Source organism: Antechinus flavipes, chromosome 4 (genome assembly GCF_016432865.1).
Source record: "Antechinus flavipes isolate AdamAnt ecotype Samford, QLD, Australia chromosome 4, AdamAnt_v2, whole genome shotgun sequence".
NCBI lineage: Eukaryota > Metazoa > Chordata > Mammalia > Dasyuromorphia > Dasyuridae > Antechinus > Antechinus flavipes.
In genome coordinates this window covers 451,773,773-451,794,462 of record NC_067401.1, presented here as the reverse complement: position 1 = coordinate 451,794,462, position 20,690 = coordinate 451,773,773, and the positions used below count along the sequence as shown (strand labels likewise).

The following is a 20,690-nucleotide window of genomic DNA, read 5'->3' as shown; positions in this document are numbered from 1 at the left end:
CCTTATTCTAAGTAGTCGAAAGCAGTGTTAAGCTACTGGCATTCGTGGCTTCCCTGATTATTTTTTATTAACTATTTTAGCTTTGACTTTGTCTGAGATCACCGGTCATTCCCCCTCGATTTTTTCCTAACAAAGTCCACTCTTATCGTTCAGGCTGGAATTTCTTCTCCCTGCCGACTCTTGCACGTTTACTTAACCTACCCCCTCCTGAGGGTCCCTTTCTCCTCCCTCCCCGCTTTCGCTCGCTCTTATCCCATTCCTGGTCTCACCCCCTTCTGTACCCCTTTTCCCGGCCCCTCTCATTCCGTCCGCACACGCGCCCTGCTCCCTCTCTAACCCATCGAGAGTCGGGCCCCCCATCCCATTCCTCCGGGTGGGCTCGGGGTCGGCGTGTCTGAGGAGAATTTCCCGGCTCGGACCCTGAGAAGAGGCTTTCCCGGAGCGGCGGGCGGGGGCGGAGCTCCGAAAGGGAGTCCGGCAATGAACACGGGACTTGCAGCCCTACTGGGGCCTGAGCTCCAAAAGAAGCGGGCGCCACAGCCGGGGACACCGCGCCAGAGCGGGCCACGCTCCCAGAGCCCGGAATGGGGCGCCGCGAACTTCGGGGTCGTTCCGGCAAGGCCGGGAAAGGGTCTGCACGCCGGGCCTGTAGGGAGGGGCGGGACGGCCAGCCCCCGGAGCTGAGCGGACGCGAAGGCGGCGCAAAGGGGGGGACCCACGGCGAGTTAGTGACTGGCTTGAGACTGAGCGCGAACACGCAGGATGGAAGGGGGCGGGGGGGGGGGAGCACATGAGCTGGGACGGGGACCTGCCGGCTCGGGGAGCTGGGAGATCTCTAGGATTTGGGGGATACCGGTGCGAGGCAAGCTGATGGGCTCGCCTTGAGAGAGGAAGAGGAAGGGATGAGTGTGGCGCTTTGGCTCCGGGCACCCAGCACTGACCCTTCTCGGGGTGGGGAAGGAAATCAGTGTCGGGACGTCAGGAGGCAGAACCCAGAGCCCCGGAGGTTCCCACTCCGAGGCTCGCAGGGGCTGGGGGCTCGGGTTCTGTCAGAGGCATCCCGGGCACTTGTACGGAGGTCCGGCTTTGGGGCCGGCGGGGACGTTCTCCTTCTGCCCCCCAGAACGTCAGGTTGGGGGGGGGAGGGGGGTCTCAGCTTGTCCGGGGGTCTGCCCCGACCCTGGACCGGCCGGACCTCCCTCTTTCCTGGCATCGCGGCTCGGCACGTGACCATGACGTCAGCAGCGACTGTGTCTTCCCGCGCCCTCGACTGGTCTACGAGACCTGAGTGGGGTGGGGAGGGGGTGATGGAAGGACTCAAAACCAGATCCCCTTTCCTCTGGGAAACTACAAAAGACGATCCTTCAGGACCAGGATCAAGAGGTCTAAAGGCCGCGGGGCGTGCGTGTCCTTTCAAGTCCGGCTCTCGGGCCCCCGCCCCGCCCCTCTTCCCGGGGGCCAAGGCCAAGGCTGGACCCACGTGACCCCATGACCTCTCACCCAGATTCCCGCCCTCGCTCCACCCTTCTGCGCTTCGGGGGCTCCTCCCATTCGTCTTCCTAGCCCGGGGCACCTGGGAGACCCCTGCGTGGCCACGCCTGAACTTCTCTTTGCCAGCTTCCCACCCCCAGACCCCGGGGTAGACTAGGACCTCCCCCCTCCCCCAAGTTCCAAGCCCAAGAAGGGAGGGCGTCGGCCTTCCCTCGTCCAATCGGGGCCCTCGAGGGTCGCGGCAAAGTGTTTCTCTCTTCCCTCGGTGGGCGACCCCTAACTCCGAGTGGATGTGCCTCTGTCATCTTCCATCCAATCCTGTCCCCTGGGGGGCGGGACTCTCGCTCCTGGACCAAAGTGGGCGGAACCCCGTCTCTCCTCATCCAATCCGATCGCGCGGTGGTCGTGACTCAGCGAAGCTTCCTCGCACGAGGCGTGTCCCAGGGCCTTCGGGTTCTCGCCGTGTGGGCGGGGCCAGGCGCCTCTGCCCTAAAAGTCTCGGCCCGGCGGTTGGAAGTGGAGCCGGTTCTGAACTGAGGGACTGCGGCCGGGAAGGAGAAGGAGAAGGAGAAGACAAAGAAAAAGACATGGCAGCGACGGTGCTGAGGCGCGGGGCACGGGTGAGTCTGCGGGCGGGGGACGGAGCCGACCTCAGGGTGGGGGGGCCTGACCCGGGACCCATGGGCGCGGACGTCGCCGCGGGGGGGGGGAGGAGGGAGAATGTGCCTGTGCCCGCTGTGTGCCCCTCCCCCTCTCTATCCCACGGGGTTCTCTGCCCGCTGTCTGTCCCTGCCCCACGGGGGTCCGTGCCCGCTGTCTGCCCCTGCCCCGGGGAGGGAGAATGTGCCTGTGCCCGCTGTCTGCTCCTGCCCCGGGGAGGGAGGGGTCCGTGCCCGCTGTCTGCCCCTCCCCCTCTCTATCCCACGGGGTTCTCTGCCCGCTGTCTGTCCCTGCCCCACGGGGGTCCGTGCCCGCTGTCTGCCCCTGCCCCGGGGAGGGAGGGGTCCGTGCCCGCTGTCTGCCCCTCCCCCTCTCCGCCCCTTTTAACTGGGGTGCCTCCAAGGCAGCCTTGTTGGAAGGAGATGGAGGCTGTTGCCAGTCCCGGGCCGGACAGATGGGGGCCCGAGGAAATGCAGGAAGTGAAATCTAGAGGTTCCTTGGGGAATCCTTGGGGATCCGTGCAGACCTTTTACAGATGGGGAAACTGAGGCAGAAGCAGGGGGGGAGTAGGAGGCTTTGTCCCCCCGGGAGTGCTAGGAGTGTCCCCCCGAAGAGCTTGGAGGAACGGTGTGGGCGGGTCCCAGCGCCGTCCGCGGCGCCTCCTTTTTGCGGAGGTCACTCATGGGTCCCCACCGAGGGAAACTGGCTGCTGTCCAGCTGACCGAGCGAGCACCGGCTGGGGTGACCTTGGCCCTGGGGAGGGGATGGGCTGGTAATCTAAGCCTGGAGCTGGCGGCTGGGGCCTCCTCCCTGGGTGGCTCCGCTCCAAGTCCGGGCCTGGGGAAGGATTCAGCAGCCCTGGCACCGCTGCGCCCGAGGAGGGACCCAGAGATAGCGGCGGGGCGGGGGCGAGAGTGCTCTGCCCGTGCTTGGGGCCTGCCCATGGACTCTCTTCTGGCAGGCGCTGCAAGGCTTTCCCCGGAGCTTTTGGAGGTCGCAGCACACCAAGAGTGAGCCCAAGCGGGAGCCTGCGCTGGGATTTAGCTTCGGTAAATGCCCCCCTCTGCTCTGTCTGGGTGGGAGACTAGTGTTCTGTGGGTCCTCCCTGCTCAGCGGGTCCTCCCTGGTCCTCCCTGGTCAGCGGGACCTCCCTGGTCAGCGGGTCCTCCCTGGTCAGCGGGTCCTTCCTGGTCCTCCCTGGTCAGCGGGTCCTCCCTGGTCAGCGGGTCCTTCCTGGTCCTCCCTGGTCAGCGGGACCTCCCTGGTCAGCGGGTCCTCCCTGGTCAGTGTGTCTCCTCACTTCCCCAGGGGCACCGGGCTGAAGTTTGTCTTGAAGCCCATTTCCCAGTTTTCCCGCAGGAAGGGTTTGGGGGTTTTCTGCCCACGTCTCCCTGGGACCCGGAGAGCTGCGTCTGCCTCCTGGGAGACACTGGCCGGGGCGGTCTTTCCCTCCCTGGGCCCCGCTGCCTGCGGGCATTAAGCCCCTCTGGGCCGGGCCTGTGCTAAGCTCGGGAGGACACGGAGGCGGCACAAAGACCCTGCCTCCAGGACAGTCTCACGGAGGGTCCGAGCCATCAGGGGGACCGGTCTGGGGCGGGGACGGCGGAGTCCCGGCCCATTTTCTGCCCCCACTGTAGAGTGGACGGAGGCCTCCCGAAGTGGGAGGGCGGGCTGTGGTCCTCCCCCTGAGGTAGCAAAAGCCGTGCTCCCCCAGGAGTCACTGCCGGGAGTTTCTGGAAAGGGGCGGCTCGGGTCGGGGGTCATCGGGGCCAGGCTCTCCCCGCCCCGCACACCTCTGCCCTCCCTTGGGGCCTCTGGGCAGCCGCCGGGGCGGCCAGTGCTGGTCTGTGCAGGGGCCGAGCAGAGCCCCCCTCTCCCCGGGGTCCCTGAGCCAGCCAGGAGAGGAGGTGCGGCTCTTTGGGGGAGCGACAGAGGGGCCACCGAAATGGTCTGGGGTCCGCTCGGTTCCTGCTGGGGCCCTCCCCTCGCTGAGCCTGGGCTCCCCGAGCCAGGTCAGTCTGGGCGCCAGCAGCAGGGGCGGCCCCCGCACCCCCAGTCTGAGCCCTCCCCGCCCCCGCAGAGCTCACGGAGCAGCAGAAGGAGTTCCAGGAGACGGCGCGCAAGTTCGCCCGAGAAGAGATCATCCCGGTGGCGGCGCAGTACGACAGGACAGGGGAGGTCAGTGCGGGCGGGGGGCCGGGGGGGAGGGTGGGGGGCCAGGGGGGCGGGGGCCGGGGGAGGGGCCGGGGGCTGTAGGGGGGCGGGGGGCCGGGGGCTCAGCCTTCTCACCCCCTCCCCGGCTCTTCTCCCTTAGTACCCCGTTCCCCTGATCAAAAGGGCCTGGGAGCTGGGGCTCATCAACACCCACATTCCGGAGAGCTGCGGTGAGTGGTGGGGCGGGGGCTGCCCCTTCTGTCCCTCCTCCGTGGAACCCTCCCCCCCTCCCTCCCATCCCAGTGGGTCCTCGGGCAGCACAGACCCCGCGCTCAGAGCCCTCCCCGCTCGTGGGGGCGCAGCCAAAGGGAAGACCCTCCCCCGGCGTGGCCCGTGCCAGAGGAAGTGCTGGCGCGTGCGGGGGCAGGGAGCCTGAGCCGGAGGCGCCCCCTCCCGGGAAGGCGGCAGACGCGGGACTGAGGGAGGGAGTCGCCTCCCAGCCCGGGCCCCCGCAGCCTCCCTGCCCCCCCCCCCAACCCCCCGCCGAGCCGGCTCTGCTTCCCTTGCCAACAGGCGGCCTGGGGCTCGGGATCTTCGACGCCTGCCTCATCACGGAGGAGCTGGCCTACGGGTGCACCGGCGTGCAGACGGCCATCGAAGCCAACTCCCTGGGGGTGAGCTGCCCCTTGGGGCGGGGCCCGTGGTGGGCGGGCCTTGGTGGGCGGGGCCCTGGTGGGCGGGGCCTTGGTGGGCGTGGCCCGCGGTGGGCGGGGCTCGTGGTGGGTAGGGCCCCGTGGTGGGCGGGCCCGGGTGGGCGGGGCCCGTGGTGGGTAGGGCCCCGTGGTGGGCGGGGCCCGGGTGGGTGGGGCCCGTGGTGGGTAGGGCCCCGTGTTGGGCGGGGCCTGGGTAGGCGGGGCCCGTGGTGGGCGGGTCCCGTGTTGGGCGGGGCCTGGGTGGGCGGCCTCCCCCCTGTGGGGGCGCTCTCCTGCCCGGGGTCCCTGCGGCCTGGCCAGCGGCTCTGCCCGCTGGGGCGCGGTCGGCGCAGGACCAAGGAGGCGCACACCCCGGCGGGAGAGGGGAGGGTGGCCGTGGGCACGGGGCGGGGAGCGGTGGGCCCCTGCCGGCCTCCCCTCCGGCCCCGCTCAGGTTCCCCGAGTCCGGAGTCCCCAACCAAGGGCCCCCTCGGGTCTCAGGGCCGCCCCCTGACATGGCCGCTTCCCCCGCAGCAAATGCCCGTCATCCTCGCCGGGAACGCCCAGCAGCAGAAGAAGTACCTCGGGAGGATGACGGAGCAGCCCTTGATGTGCGTGAGTATGGCGGCGGGTCTGGCACAGGGCGTTTCCTCATCGGGCCCCCCCCCCCAACCTGCTGAGACGAGGCCGGCGGGGGCTCCCTTGGGGGGGGGCCAGGGCACCCAGACGTGCAAGGCTCCCAGCGCGGCAACATGGCCGACCCAGCCCGGCCCCGTCTCTGCCCCTCCGGGGTTCTCGCCCGGTTGTCCCGGGAGGGGGAGATGAGGGGCCCGCCCCGTTCTGTCCTTGTACAGGGTGGGGGAGAAAGGCGCCCTTACGGCCCCCAGGAGATGCCGGGGCTGGTCCGGGCTCGGAGGCGGCTTCTCCCTGCGTGTTTCAGCGGGCGGGCGCGGGCGGGGGAGGGGCTGCTGGGCAGGGAGCCCCCGTGCCCCGGTTCTCTGGGTCTCTGGCTGTCCCCAAGGGGCTCAGAGAGTTCCCCCCTCACAGGGATGGGAGGGGTCGGGGGGAATCGGACCCTGCTGCCCTCCCGGGAGGCCCAGAGTCTGGTCAGAGAGGGGGTCGGAGGCGGTGGGGGGCCCTTCCTCCCATCATCACTGCCCGGCACGTGGGGGATGAGGGCGGGGATGGGGACGGGGTCATCGGCAAACTCTGGGGGCGCCTCGGAGACCCCCGGCCTGGGCCCCTCTTCCTACGCCCCCCCCCCACTCCCCCTTCCCCGGTGCCTTTCGTGGAGGGTCACATTCGTCCCCTCCCTGCGCGAGGCAGCCCTTGGGAGCCCCGAGCGCCTGGTCTGGGCCGGCTGCAGGCCGGGGCCCGGCACTGTTTGCCCGTCTCTCGTGAATGTTTGTCCAAGCAGAGTGCGAAGGGAACCGGGGCTTGGGGGGGGATGGGAAGGGAAGGGGGGGGGGATGGGAACCGAGGCGGGTGGGGGGAAGAGAACAGGGGGGGGATGGGAAGGGAACGGGGGATGGGAACCGGGGCCTGGGGGGGGGTGGGAACCGGGGCCTGGGGGGGGATGGGAACCGGGTCCTGGGGGGGAAGGGAACCGGGGCCTGGGGCCAGGAAGGGGCTGTTCCCCAGGGCAGTGAGTAAGGAGGAAGAAGGCGCCTGCTTGGACCAGCCGCCCCTCCTGCCTGGCCAGCGGCAGCAGCAGCCTCGGCGCTTGCCCTAGAGCCCCAGGAAGGAGAGAGCCCCAGTGGTCAGGCCTGCAGAGGGAGGGGGTCCCGGGGTCCCTGGGAGGACCCCCCCGACTGCGGCACCTCCACGACATGCGTGCAGCCGCCACAGAGCGAAAGCCCCCGCACAGGGAGAGCCGGCGGTCTCACGCTCCTTCAGGGCCTGGCGGGCGCCGGGGGGTGCGCGGGAGGCGGGCGCTGCCGTCGGAGCAAAAGGCTCTGATTCAGTAAAGAGGCTCCTGTAAGGGGGCTCCGAGGCCCCGCCAGCCCCTGCGCTCAGGGGTCCCTGCGCTCCTTCTCAAGGCTTACTGCGTGACCGAGCCCGGGGCGGGCTCCGACGTGGCGGGTCTGCAGACCAGGGCCGAGAGGAAGGGCAACGAGTACGTCATCAACGGGCAGAAGATGTGGATAACCAACGGGGGGAAAGCCAACTGGTGGGTGCCCCCGGCCCTGCCCCCACGCCCTGCAGGGGGCGCTCTCGGGCGCGGGCTCACTCCCGGGGGATGGGCGCCCGCCGCGGGACTGGGGGGAGGAGCTGAAGGGCCCCTCGTGTCTTCCAGGTACTTCCTCCTGGCTCGCACCGACCCCAACCCCCAGGCTCCGGCCAGCAAAGCCTTCACGGGCTTCATCGTGGAAGCCGACACCCCGGGGATCCAGGTCGGGAGGAAGGTGAGCCCCCGCCCGAGCCCCTCCTCCACGTGTCCCCGGTGTTTGGGGGGGCGCCCCCCCTTTGCTTCTCCTCAGTGAGAAAGCCCCCAGCCTGGGCCAGGACCCCCTCAGTGGAAGGGAGGCGCCGCTGGCTCTTTGGCGAGGACGCCGTCTTGGCGCCGCCCCCCACGTGGGGGTCTGCGCAGCTCGGCCCCTCCGCGGCTGACCTCTGCCCCGGGAGCCCCCGCCCCCGAGGTCGCGGTGCGGGTGAGGAAGCAGGCCCCCGGGCCCCCTCCTCCGCAGGAGATCAACATGGGCCAGCGCTGCTCGGACACCAGGGGCATCGTCTTCGAGGACGTGGTCGTGCCCAAGGAGAACGTCCTGGTCGGGGAAGGCTCCGGCTTCAAGATCGCCATGGGGGCGTTCGACAAGACCAGGCCTCCGGTAAGGAGGGCGCCGGGCCCGGCTCTGCTCCGCCATGGCGGCGAGGGGACTCCCGGGAGCCGGCCTCATTGACCGAGTCCTCCCCCCGAGGCTCCTCCCTGAAGTGCTCCCCTGCCGTCCTCGTTGGGAATGTTTGCTCTTCAGGCGCGCTTTCTGACGGGAGTCTGGCTGACTTCTGTCCCTCCTCATCTTCAGAAAGCTGTCCCCTGCCCCAGGCCGTGCAGGCCCCGGGGAGCAGCCTCCCCCCCCAGACCGTGCAGCAGCCCCCCCACCCCACCCCCCCAGACCGTGCAGGCCCCAGGGAGCAGCCCCCCCACCCCCCCAGGCCATGCAGCAGCCCCTCCCCCACCCCACCCCCAGACCGTGCAGGCCCCGGGGAGCAGCCCCTCCCATTTGGGGAGGAGGAAAGCTACTGGGGGCCAGAACCCACCCCCCCCACTCCCCCCACCCCCCTTCTCTGTGTCTGTGAGCCTGCCCAGGGGCCCTTCAGGGACTGAGCCTGTTGCGAGGACTTTTTTCCTTTGCTTTTTAATAGCATTTCATTTTTCCCAACTGTGCACATTCATTGTCACAAGATCATGGGCTTCCTCCCCCCCAAAACGGCAGGCGGGAGGGAGGGGCAGTTACATAGAACAAATTTCCATGTTAGTGAAGGTGTGTGTGGGGGGAATCACAAGGGGAAAGCGCCCAAAACCAGTGAGAAAAGTCGCCTGTGGTCTGCAGGCCCCGTCCCGGGTCTGTCTGCAGGCGGGAGGGCGTGTGCCGGGGGCCCAGAGCGCCCCCCGCGGCCCGCACACTGCGCAGCGCCCTCCCGGGCCGGCTCGTCCCACTTTGCCTCGGTTCTGGGGGGGGGGGGGCGACTTCCCACACCCTGCCGCCCCTGGTTTCTCGGGCCCAGCGCGGCTGCTGGGCGTCCCCCCCTCTGCAGCCTGGGCCCCCGCAGAAAGGCTGCTGCAAGCGCCCCTCTGTCGGGGCTGCCGGGCGGCCCGTCCGGGTGACGGCCTCCTTCGCCTCAGGTCGCCGCCGGGGCCGTCGGGCTGGCGCAGAGGGCTTTGGACGAAGCCACCAAGTACGCCTTGGAGAGGAAGACCTTCGGAAGGCACCTCGTGGAGGTACAGCCCCGAGGGGCCCCCGCGCACGGGCCCCGAGCTCCGGGGGGGGGGGAGGAAGGGGGGGCTGAGGCTCCGGGGGGGGGGGGGGTGAGAAGCAGGACCCAAAGAAACTGCCCAGGGAGCAGAAGTCAGACTTAAAGGCGTTAAAAGGAGCCCGTGTTTTCTGGCGCCCCCGACCGGCCCGGCCGCGCGTCTGTGCGTCCGCGTCCCCTCTGGGCTGTTTGACCGATGCCGCCTTTGTTGCCGCTTCCTTCCCGGAACCAGCACCAGGCCGTGGCCTTTCTGCTGGCCGAGATGGCGATGAAGGTGGAGCTGGCCAGGATGGGCTACCAGCGGGCGGCGTGGGAAGTGGACTCGGGCCGCCGCAACACCTACTACGCGTCCATCGCCAAAGCCTTCGCCGGCGACATCGCCAACCAGCTGGCCTCTGACGCCGTGCAGATCTTTGGGGGCAACGGCTTCAACAGCGAATACCCCGTGGAGAAGCTGATGCGAGACGCCAAGATCTACCAGGTACCTGCTGTAGCGCCCGGGGGCCTTGCCACCGGGAGCCCCCGGCTGCGACAGCCGCCGTGCTGAGGGTACGGGGAACGAGCCCCCCGTGGAGAGTGTAGCCAGTCACCTGGCGGGCTGGTGGGCCTTGGGATGCTGCCTCGGGGGATACAAGGGTCACTGCGGACTCCGCCTCGGGGGGACCCAGCAGACAGGGGCCGGTGCTCCCCTTCACAGCCCAGCAGTGCCCTCGGAGCTAGCAGCAGATGGCGTGGGGGGCCTGGGAAGTCCCCTCCCTGGCCCGGTGGACCCCTGCTGCTCCGCACCCCTGCGGCTTCCCTCAGCCCCGAGCCAGTGCCAGTGACCGAGGTGCCGATGGGCTGGGCCTGGCGCTGACCGTCCTGTGCCTTCCCCATGTCCTTGGGCTGCTCGGTCCCTGCAGTCAGGTCTGGCTCTCCGTGACCCCGGACTGGGGCCACGTCCTTTTCATTTACAGATGAGGAGACAGAGGCAGACGGGGTGCAGGGTCCAGGGTCACCCAGCAGGGTCTGAGGCTGGGCCCAGGCTCATTAGTGCCGGCACATTTGGGGAGACAGGCCCTTGAAATCACCAAGCCGTGGACTGGGCCAGGAGGGCCTGGGAGGTCGCCTCGGGGATCCAGGCCTGGCCTTGTTGGTCCCTGGGGTCCCCAGAGAAGGGACGCCCGACCCCAGCCATGTGACGGGGGACTACCTGTGCTGGGGGAGAGAGAAGGCCGTGTACCCGGGCCTCCAGGAATGGCCGAGGAAAGGCCAGAGGTCGGGGCTGCCGCCCAGGCCACCTCTGGGATGCAGACAGCCGTGAGGGGGTCGAGGGGAAGGGAAGCCGGGCTGTAGCCGGGGAGCAGGGCTTCCCAGGGGAAGGGAGGAGCTCTCTCAGCAGGAGCCCTTTGGTGGCTGGAGGAAACCTGGGGTTCCCCCCTTGCTCCCAGTCCCTCGGGCCCCCCACCTAGGAGTCATCCTGCCTGCCTTTCCCTCCCCCTCCAAAGCCAACATGGCACCAAGGCTGCCAATTACACCTCAACACCTCCCTGTCCCCTCCACTCTCTCGTCACCCACACTTGGACTGTTGGGGGGCAGGGGAACCTCAGGGCTCTGCCCACTGCAGCCACCAAAGTCACACCACTCCCCCCCCCCCCAGTCAGTCCCAGGGGTTCCCTTTGCTTCCAGAGGGATCAGAACCCTTTGAGATGGGGCCCCTCATCCCCTCCCAGCCTTTCCCCACCATGTTCCCCCAGCCCTGGGCAGCCTCTGTGGCTCCCTCGAAGCCGTTCTGCGGGAAGCCCCCCAGCCCTGGTTGTCAGGCTCCCTGTTGGACTGGCCGCGGCTCTTTCCAGAGCCCTGATCCAAGACGGGCCCTCGTGGGCATGACTCAGGGGCCTTCCCGAGTCGGGGGTGCACCTGGCACCCAGCTCCAGTCCCTCCCACAGTCCTTGGCTCATGAGGGGGCCTTCATGTTCACTGACCCAAGGGGGACCCACAGTGACTGGTTTCGGGGTTTTCTTCCATGACATGTGCGTTCTCTGGGAGAGTCTCGTGAAGTCCCAATGGCAAGAAACTGTTTATGTCCAGATCCTTTCTGATAACTGTGAGAAATGTCCATTATTTTTAGGCTTTTAAAACCGGGGGAGCCGCCTGGGGGCTCTGGCGGCAATGGGGAGCCTCCGGGCTGGCGTCAGTCTGGCTCGTTTTATTCTCAAACCGCCTCGATCGCGAGTACACACTTTGACCTTTGGGCAGTTGGCTGCCATGGGAAAACGTGACTTCTGAAACCTCATTGGCTGGGCCCGGAGGGACTTAGAGAACCTATCCTCTGCTCTTTCAGATTTACGAAGGGACCGCCCAAATCCAGAGGCTGATCATAGCCCGGGAGCACATTGGCAAGTACAAGAACTGAGGCGCCCCAGCCCCGGGAGGGGCTGCAAGATGTCTGCCGCGGGACGGAACCCGGGAAACCAAACCGCCAGGGGCCGGGACGGTAGCTGTAGGCCTTTGTTTTAGAACAAGAAATCTTTGGCTTCATTAAAATACTTGCCTGTTCTTCCAATGGCGCTTATACTTGTAGTGCAAAGCATCGAGGGAACATTCTGAATTGTTCGGAAAACTGTCACTGCCCAAAGGCCGAGCGCGTCCAGCGGCCGACTGCGACCGCTCTGTGAAGGAAGGGAGCTCCCTCCCGACCTTTACTGGCATATTATTCCTCAGGTAATCAGGCCTTCCCACGGTTCGGCTCTCGATCCCTAATTCTCGCCTTTGCCCCGCCAGCTCTAGGATTGGCAAACTGGAGAATTCATCTGTGTCCACAGGGTGTCTGTCCCCCCACCGCTGGGCACGGGACTTCTAGGGCACCCACTCTGCCAGCGCCTGAGGACGGGAGGAAATCTGGCTCGAGAGCAAACCAGTTTCTCCCTCGCCTTTCTTGGTAAAGAAGGCCAGCTCTTTCTCTGGGGGAGGCTGCCCCTTCTCTTAGGCTCCTGTGCACAGGAACCGGCTCCTCCATGGCCCGTGACTCCGATTAGGGCTCGAGGCACGTTTTCCTCCCTTCCCTCATAGGAGTATATGGGAGGCGGATCGGCCGCTGCACTTGTTTTGATTTTGAACTTAATGAGCCTGTCGGTAAAAGAGGCAACCCAGCTTATTTCTTAAACTGTCCCACCAGACCCTTCTCTGAAAATGTAAATATGATGAAATAACGGAGGAACGAGAATTCAACAAGTGTCATTTTATAATTCCTAGACATCCAATAGCGGATAGTCTTATAATGAGTTACCAAAATAAAGTGTTTTTGCAAAACGTGTTCCCGCAAGCTTCTCCTCTGTCAGTTCCTTAAAAGTAGAAACAGGCCTTCTCAGCATTGAAATCCCGGTTTGTGCCGGGTGTCTCGGCCGCCAAAGTTGCCCACGTTGGACAAGGGAGCGTGAGGCTGGAGCCAGAGAAACTGCGCCTCCTCCAGGCCTGACCCTCTGACCGGCGCAGCAGGGGAGGCTCCCTGGGGGGCCCGGTCAGCACCCCGGGGCAGAGGAGGAAGGGGACTGGGCGGAAGGCCGTGGGGGCTTCAGACTGGGAAGGGCCTCAGGAGGCCAAGTCACACAGCCCGCTGGTTTCATGAGCCGTTGTGGGGGGCAGGGCCTCGGGCTGCATTTGAACTCAAGCCCCAATTTCAGGCCGGTGCTGCCCACTGTGCCACAGCCATAGACATTTAGGCAACTTCTGGGTGTCTAGAGCAGCGAGTCTGAGGGGGCTGAGTGCCCGTGGGTGCCAGGCGCTGTGCTCCTAACAGCCTCCAGTTGTCTCACCCAGGGGCTGGCCCTCCTTCCTTTGGATGGAGGAGCCCGCAGAGAGGGGAAGGGTCCGGGAGAGGAGGACCCCGGAGTCTGCGGCTGGGCTGGGGCCAGGGACTCCCGGCTGTGGCTGGCTGCTTCCCGGGGAGCAGGGACCCCGGAGTCTGCGGCTGGGCTGGGGCCAGGGACTCCCGGCTGTGGCCGGCTGCTTCCCGGGGAGGGGGGACCCCAGAGGTAGGCCGCTCCAGAGACAGCATCACCCCTAGATGTGGCCGGGGGTACACGGGTCACTGGCCCCCCCACGGCCCCACTCCTGTGCCCACTGGTTCTCCCCCTCCCCCCCCCCACGGCCCCACTCCTATGCCCACTGGTTCTCCCCCCCCCCACCCCCACTCCTGTGCCCACTGGTTCTCCCCCCCCCCACCCCCACTCCTGTGCGCACTGGTTCTCCCCCCCCCCCCCCCCCCGGCCTCTCGGCTCCTCTCCCTTCAGTCGCGCCCGGGCTGCTCTTTCCCCTGCGCCCCCCTCCCCGCCTTGGAGCAGAAGCGCCGGGCCCGGTTCGGACCGGGAGGAGAGCTCCCCCGGGGGAAAAAGAGGCTCGGGGCTCCGGCTCGGGGCCCTTCCTGGGGCCGGACCCCGGGCAGGGCGTTCTCGGAGCTCCCGGAGCTGGGGGACCTGACTGCGGCCGCTGGGAGGCTGCCCGTTCCCGAGGGGAAAGTGGGGTTCACCGAGTGCTTTAGGACTCGGGCCTCCCGACCTCCAGGCTCAGCGGGCTGTCAGCTCTGGCGTCCCCTAGCGGTCGCCAAAATCATCCTCCCAAAGCCGAAAAGGAGCCTCAGCACCCGGACGCAGGGCGCGGGAGGGTCATTCGCTTCTGCGCATGCGCCCTCGGCCTTTCTGAGCAGGCAGAGGCGTGGACACCTCGAAAAGCGGGTAGGTCCTTGGGGCAGGACGGGACCTCCTACGCCAGCAGTGCGTCGGGGGCCTGCGTGCGCACTGACGCACGCTCCGAGTGACTTGGGGCGCGAGCGGCCGTTCTCGTCCTTTCCTTCCGGACTTCGCCATGGTGAGTGTCTGCTCCGCGGAGGGCCCAGGGCCGGCGGCCGTTCGGGGGCCCTTCGGATCTAGACGCGCCACTAACCCTAACCCTGCGCTTCGGTGGGGGCGGGGGCCGGGGAGTCCCGGGGATTTCCTCGGTTCCTCCGCGGCTCTGGGAGCCGGGTCTGATTCCGGGCCTTTGATTTTGAAAGGGAACCCCGGAGAAGGACGTGGTGCTGCAGCCCGACGCGCCCGACACGCTGCTGCTGGAGAAGCACGCCAGCTACATCTCGGCCTACGGGGCCCGCAAGGACGACTATGTGCGTGTCCGCGGCCGGGGAGGGCGGGGGGACGGGGGCTGGGACTCGGGCTCCTCCGGTCCGTGATGTCGTGGCATGTATTAGCTGAGCCTCCGCCCTGATGCTTCCTCTTACGAGTTCTAGAGTGGCTGAGACCTGGAGCGCCCGGCGTGGGGCGGGAGCGGTTGGGCGTTAACTGGGATCCGCGACTGTGGGGAGGGAAGGGGACGCGGGCTCGTTGTCGAGGTCGTTCCTTGAGACTAAGTGTCCGCGGGTCTCGGGTCGCTCCCTGAACCGGTTTTTTTTGGGGGAAGGGGTTCCTGACCCCAGGCCCAGCCCCGCCCCTCGATGGTGCCTCTGGGTAGGGGTCAGGGCCGGAGCTGTGTCCCTTGAGCCAGAGGGACTCCCCTTGTAGTCTGAGGTCCCGGGGAGTTGTAGCCAGGTTTGGGCTTTGCAGATTCTCTCCCGTTTCATTTCGCGCATGCCCGTTGGAGTCCCCCACCCCCGTAAGCATGCGCAGTAGTGAGCGGGGTGCCGGGAACGCCGGAGTCCGACGGGATCCGACCCCACGTTTCAGGAATACTGTATGTCCGAGTACTTGAGGATGAGCGGGATCTACTGGGGCCTGACGGTGATGGACCTGATGGGGCAGCTTCACCGCATGAACCGCGAGGAGATCCTGGCCTTCATCAAGGCTTGCCAGCACGAGTGCGGCGGCATCAGCGCCAGCCTGGGCCACGACCCTCACCTTCTGTACACGCTGAGTGCCATCCAGGTACGTGGGCCCCGGGGGGCACTTGTAGTGAGGCCCTCGGGTTTGGGGGAGGGCTGCTCCCTTCAAGGTCAATGATGTGACGGCATGTATTACCTGAATCCAGAGCTGATGTATAACTCAACTTTAGCTCTAGAATTACTCTGAGGCCTTGAGCGGGGGACGTCTCTTAGCTCCTTAAGCGTCCCCAGTTAGTAATTGGTGATTTTCAGAACCGAGGAGTGGGGGGTGAGGTGGTTCCAGGCTTTGGTGGCCACCGCCTTGCCCTCCTTGGGACCTTTGAGCTTAAGGCCTATGGCCTTAGCTGGCTATTTGTAGGCTCTAATCCTTGGGATGGGAACGTAGAAAAGTTAGTGACTTGGGAGCGATTACAATTGGAATAGGAAAGAAGTAGAGATAAATGTAGAAAGGCCCTGCTTAAGCTTTGGAAAATTGGACAGATGCAAAGAGTATTATGAAGGTCATTGACTTAAAATTTAGTAATTACTGCATCTTTTATTTTGCAGATTCTTACTCTTTATGATAGTCTTAATGTAATTGATGTAAATAAAGTTGTTGAATATGTACAAAGTCTACAGAAAGAAGATGGGTCCTTTGCTGGAGACATCTGGGGTAATGCTTTTTATGTCAGTTTAGCCATAATGACTAGAATTGCGCCATCAAAATAGGTTTTAAGTGCTAGTACAGGGAGTAGGTATAAAGAGGGAAAAAAGGTACTCGGCGCTAGGCTGTTTTTTTTTTTTTTTTTTAAACTCATTTTTTAGGAGCTGATTTGGCAAGTTGATGTGTCCATGTATCTCTGGGACTTTTTTTTCTAAAAATTAAACCTTTTAAGTTTGCCCTCTTTTCAGGTCCCACTAAGCAGCTGGAGATATGTCTGTCTGCTGGAAGTTCCAGCATGCACTGTAGTAATTAAATTTCAGCATACGTGAGCACTGGATCAGAGGGGGCAAGTCTAGGATGATAAGGTAGGTAAATTTCCCCCCTGATATTTGGTGGCTTTGTAAAGTTTTTTGATATTTTCTTTTTAAAAAAAATCTGCACTGGAAAGGAGGGAGTTAAAAAAAAAAGAAAACTTTACAAACTTGCTGAATATTTGAAGATTAAAAGTGAGAAGACAGCATTTTACCTCCTATATAAGTATTTTCTCACAGTGCAGACTATGCTGTCTAGGAAAGAGATTGACTGGATACCAGCTGCTTGATGGGATGTGAAAAATCCAATTTGGTTTGGTTTTTATAAGAAGGGGGGAAGAGTTAACATTCCTGTGCTTCCTAATCTAGTTTTGCCCTTACTTAGCTTTGGAACTAGGCAGTCTGCTTCCCCTGGAACTCCCAGCTTTGTAAAGGATCAAATAAGATCATAATGGCGATATCCAGGGGCACTAGATTGTCCTTTTCAGCTTTGCTAACTGGAGGAATGATGTAGTTGTATGTTAAATGGGGAGGATCACAGATCTTGATATAATAGGATCCACAAGTATTTCCTGGGGTGTTTATAATAATGGGATCTTTTTTTCTTCAGGTGAGATTGATACAAGATTTTCTTTCTGTGCTGTGGCAACATTAGCACTTTTGGTGAGTTTTAAACATTTTTATTTAAATTTAGTTTATCTCTTTCTTTGGAATGTCATTTTAAAAAACCACTTTGTTTTGTAGGGAAAGCTAGATGCCATCAATATTGAAAAGGCAATAGAATTTGTCTTATCCTGTATGAACTTTGATGGTGGATTTGGATGCAGGCCAGGTTCCGAGTCCCATGCTGGGCAGGTAGGTGATCAAGACTTGCACTAAATATTGAGGCATTCGAGAAGTTTTTAGAATGTTGACCCAGTGTTTCAAGTCACATGATCACACAAGTTCAGTGGCACATTTTGTTTTTGTATATATTTAGTTAAATATATAGCTATATTTAAAATTAGTAGCTAGCTATTTTCATCCATTTTTTTTGGAATTAGCTACCACTTTATGACATCTTCCCACTGTTCCTTAGAAAGCAGAAGCAGATTTAGTCTCGTGTGACTGGGGATTAGAAACTTTTGTTGGCACTTCAATCATGTGATTTTAGAGTACAAATCAATAAACATTCCCTATCTATGAATATTGTATTCTCTTTTACATGTAAAAATACATTTATATGGAGGAACAAAGGAGTTCCTAGGGCTCATTTTTCCAAAATTGTCCTTAATTTAGCAATAATTCTATTCTATGGAAGTCAAAATAAAGTTTACATATTTGAACCTTTATGTCTGTAATTTTAGATCTATTGTTGCACAGGATTTCTGGCTATTACTAGCCAGTTGCACCAAATCAATTCTGATTTGCTTGGCTGGTGGCTTTGTGAACGCCAGTTACCATCCGGTGGACTCAATGGACGACCAGAAAAGGTAATTTGTTCATATGCTTCCCTCGAGATGTTTCCCCTTGGCCTTTCTTTGTGACATTAGCTGGTTTTCTAAAAGCCAGATTTATGTCCCATAAAGGATATTTTATCCTTTCTAAAAACCCAGTAGTTGGACCAGGCAGTGAGGCCGAGTTCAGGGGGGGCAGGTGATCTGCCCCTTTAACTGCTAGCTAAACTCTTAATAAGCACTGTGGAGCCTCCCAGAACCGAGGGGCATCTTCATACCAAATAAGTGTTTTTTGAGGGATCTTTTTCATTCCCTTGCCCAAATTCTTGGCCTGTCCTAAACAGCATTCTCATCTGTGGGCCAATTTAATGAGGAGATGGATAGTCGTGATAGTAACAAATATGTGTTTTCCTTCCTTTAGTTACCAGATGTATGTTATTCCTGGTGGGTCTTAGCTTCCTTGAAAATAATTGGAAGGCTTCACTGGATTGACCGGGACAAATTGCGCTGTTTCATTTTGGCTTGTCAAGATGAGGAGACTGGAGGGTTTGCAGACAGACCAGGAGATATGGCAAGTTCTTGAATTACTGGTTTTTGGGTGGAAATTGTCAAAGGCAATAATGAGGTTTTTGTTGATTATTGATTATTGCCGAGTTGTTTACTATGTGACTATAAGCCCCTCTCTGGCAGTTAAATTACAGAACAATGTGAGGAGGAAGCTTTTTTTTTTTTTTTTTTTAATAGCAAACTAAATAGATTTATTGGAAAAAATTATTTCCCTTATATGGCTATTTACAAGTTTCAAACATGGAGAACATGAAATAATTTCCATGTGGTCTTGTTATAGCATGCTGTTGGGCAGAAACCACTTGTTAAGAAAAGGTTATAAGGGCTGTAAGAAATTTGATTCTCTTAATTGCTAACAAGATTGAGGAAAACAGCTGGCTACTTAAATATTTAGGGTTATTAATTTATACCAAAATAATTTTGTTTAATTAAATGTATTGATTTCCTTCATCCCAGATTTTTTTAAGTTTTGCAAATAAAAAGTGCACCTTTATTTCATTTCTCAGTTTACTTGTGGCCATATTTTTCTTCATATTTAAATACCATGTTTAATGCCAGATAGGTATTAAAGACCGACCATTCAACTTTTGTTGTAATGTGTCAAGATTGTGATTACTGACCTTGCTTTCTTTTCCAAATAGGTGGACCCTTTTCATACTTTATTTGGAATTGCTGGACTTTCTCTGTTAGGAGATGAACAAATCAAGCCAGTCAATCCAGTGTTTTGCATGCCTGAGGAAGCACTTAGAAGAATTAATGTTCAGCCAGAACTCGTGAACTAGAATAGCAAGCCTCTTTGCTTTTTTTAAAATGTGCATATACATATAGCAAAAAGACACATTGGTGAATTGGTCTTATTTTGTACATTGTCAAATTAGTTTTAATAAATTATATAGTTATATTTATGTTATATATATGTATATATATATATATTGTAAAAAAAAAAAATAGCAACTATATCCTAAAACTTGGCTTCAGATAATTCACTGTAATGCTGTCAGATTCTTAGTGCAATAGGTTAATGGTACTTGAAACATGTAGTCATTTCAAGAAGCAGGAAAAACACTAGCATACTTTGTGTGGTAGTATTTCTGCATGTGATGCCTATGGAAATTAGTGCTTTAAGTATTAGTATTTTTAATGTGTAAAGGAGGAATAAATGTCATTTGTATTTCCTGAGCTCTTAAAGTCAAAAGAAAAGCTCTTACGAAGCCTTTAGAAGCTTGTCATTCTTGTAAACATGACATAAGGGCTTGTAAGACTGATTTGTTCCTTAGACTTGTTTCCTGTAAATGTGTTAGAAAAAGTTGTGCACTTAATCCACCTATTTTGATTGCATACTGTACACACCTCAAAAACATGTGCAAACTGTGATAAATTATTTTAATGAGTTCATTTGTAGATTTCAAACTGGCATGCAAAAGTAAGAATAAAAGGGAGTCTGTTCTGAGGAAATTTTGGGCCCCCTAATTTTGTCCATATTCAGTATATGGTAGACTGCTGGCTGCATTACTTTTCTGCTTTCAAGCTGCTGCTTTTAGACTGAATATCAAAATGAACGGCATTTTTTGGTAAAATCTGAAAGGAAAATGTTGCTTCAGTGGGAGCTGGGGACAGAACTAGGTTGTAGAAGTGCCTCCCCGTGGCCAAAAACGATGCAAGAAAGTTGGGAATTGGGTCGAGTGGTCATAGTACCTTTTGAGTAAAACGGGATCGGGAAGAACTGGTCTGTTGTTTTACAGGGGGAATGGTAAGACCCCTGCGGATTCCCATTGAAAGTCTCCCACGGGCTCTCTATTAAAGGCAAATGAGGGTTTGGGGTTGCACAAGATGCCCAGTGCCGCGAGAGGATCCCTACATCCAGTGGCCCCTGCTCCCGCCAGTGAGGGGCCCACGTGGAGATGAGTACAGCAACAGCAGAAATCTAAATGGGGAAATTGCCAAAACAATGAGCGTCGGAAGGATACACCAGACCACGAAGCCCTGCACGAGCTAAAGTGTGTGCGGGAGCATTGACAGGTTGGGAAAGTGAGCTTTAGATTAATGAATTGGTGCAGTAAATGTGGCGCCACGCGGCACCTTCTCTCCAGTCATTTTTATGGCGACATGACACGTGAGGCTAAAGAGACTAAAAAGTAATTGGACCCATCCGTTGCCTTCCCCGTGACCACGCGGCTCCAGGGTCGCGGCTCTTGTAGGGCTTGGCCTTTAAGCCCTTCCCAGCTTGCAGCTCTGTCCCTGCAGGTACTCCCGGGTCCTCCGGGGCACCAGCCCCCTCCTACCCCCAAGGAGCTCGCTCCCGAGGCCTCCGGAGCACGAGCCTCCGGCCCTGCAGACCGGCTGCCCCCGCCCCCTCCCTCCCCCAAGGAGCTCGCTCCCGAGGCCTCCGGGGCACGAGCCTCCGGCCCTGCAGACCGGCTGCCCCCTCCCTCCCTCCCCCAAGGAGCTCGCTCCCGAGGCCTCCGGGGCACGAGCCTCCGGCCCTGCAGACCGGCTGCCCCCGCCCCCTCCCTCCCCCAAGGAGCTCGCTCCCGAGGCCCCCGGGGTACGAGCCTCCGGCCCTGCAGACCGGCTGCCCCCTCGCTCCCGAGGCCTCCGGCTCAGCTGCCTGGCTGGCCCATCCCTGGGACTTCCCGTCTCCGGGTTCCTCCCCGGGCTGTTAACTTTGGGTCCCTTTGATGAACTCAAAGGGTGCTTCCCGGGAGCCCAGGCTTCCTAAAGAAGCCCTTTTTCCTTTCTTTCCCCATCACTTGTTCTTAGACGTTTTGCGTCTCGTTTATTTTCCAGAGTCCTTTTTGACTGCTCCCAGTCTCCCAGGCACCATCGGCTTCCCTTAGGCCGATTCCCACTCGAGCAGCAGCGGGCCTGCGCCACTTTGTCCTAAGCCCAGGAGCTCGTGCGGGGCAGGGCTGCCGC

The 20,690-nt window shown here is 60.3% G+C and overlaps 2 protein-coding genes and 1 non-coding gene across 3 annotated transcripts; all 3 read left to right on the top strand.

Annotated features, from left to right (window-relative positions):
• Positions 1–1,766: 1,766 nt before the first annotated feature.
• ACADM (acyl-CoA dehydrogenase medium chain) lies at positions 1,767–12,264 on the top strand. The gene is made up of 12 exons (XM_051999398.1): positions 1,767–2,111; positions 3,113–3,200; positions 4,232–4,329; positions 4,466–4,535; positions 4,879–4,979; positions 5,532–5,612; positions 7,037–7,167; positions 7,294–7,402; positions 7,685–7,825; positions 8,842–8,937; positions 9,202–9,450; positions 11,293–12,264. Exons 1-12 carry the CDS (start codon positions 1,782–1,784, stop codon positions 11,362–11,364), a joined length of 1,566 nt encoding a protein of 521 aa, XP_051855358.1. The 5' UTR covers positions 1,767–1,781; the 3' UTR covers positions 11,365–12,264.
• A 1,453-nt stretch (positions 12,265–13,717) lies between these two features.
• Positions 13,718–19,229, top strand: RABGGTB (Rab geranylgeranyltransferase subunit beta). Its single transcript, XM_051999397.1, has 9 exons — positions 13,718–13,814; positions 13,999–14,106; positions 14,663–14,860; positions 15,364–15,469; positions 16,382–16,434; positions 16,516–16,626; positions 17,118–17,243; positions 17,629–17,778; positions 18,416–19,229. Exons 1-9 carry the CDS (start codon positions 13,812–13,814, stop codon positions 18,554–18,556), a joined length of 996 nt encoding a protein of 331 aa, XP_051855357.1. The 5' UTR covers positions 13,718–13,811; the 3' UTR covers positions 18,557–19,229.
• LOC127563623 (small nucleolar RNA SNORD45) lies at positions 14,927–15,010 on the top strand. The gene has a single exon (XR_007954064.1). It is a non-coding gene; the product is annotated as a small nucleolar RNA SNORD45 (small nucleolar RNA).
• Positions 19,230–20,690: the final 1,461 nt, after the last annotated feature.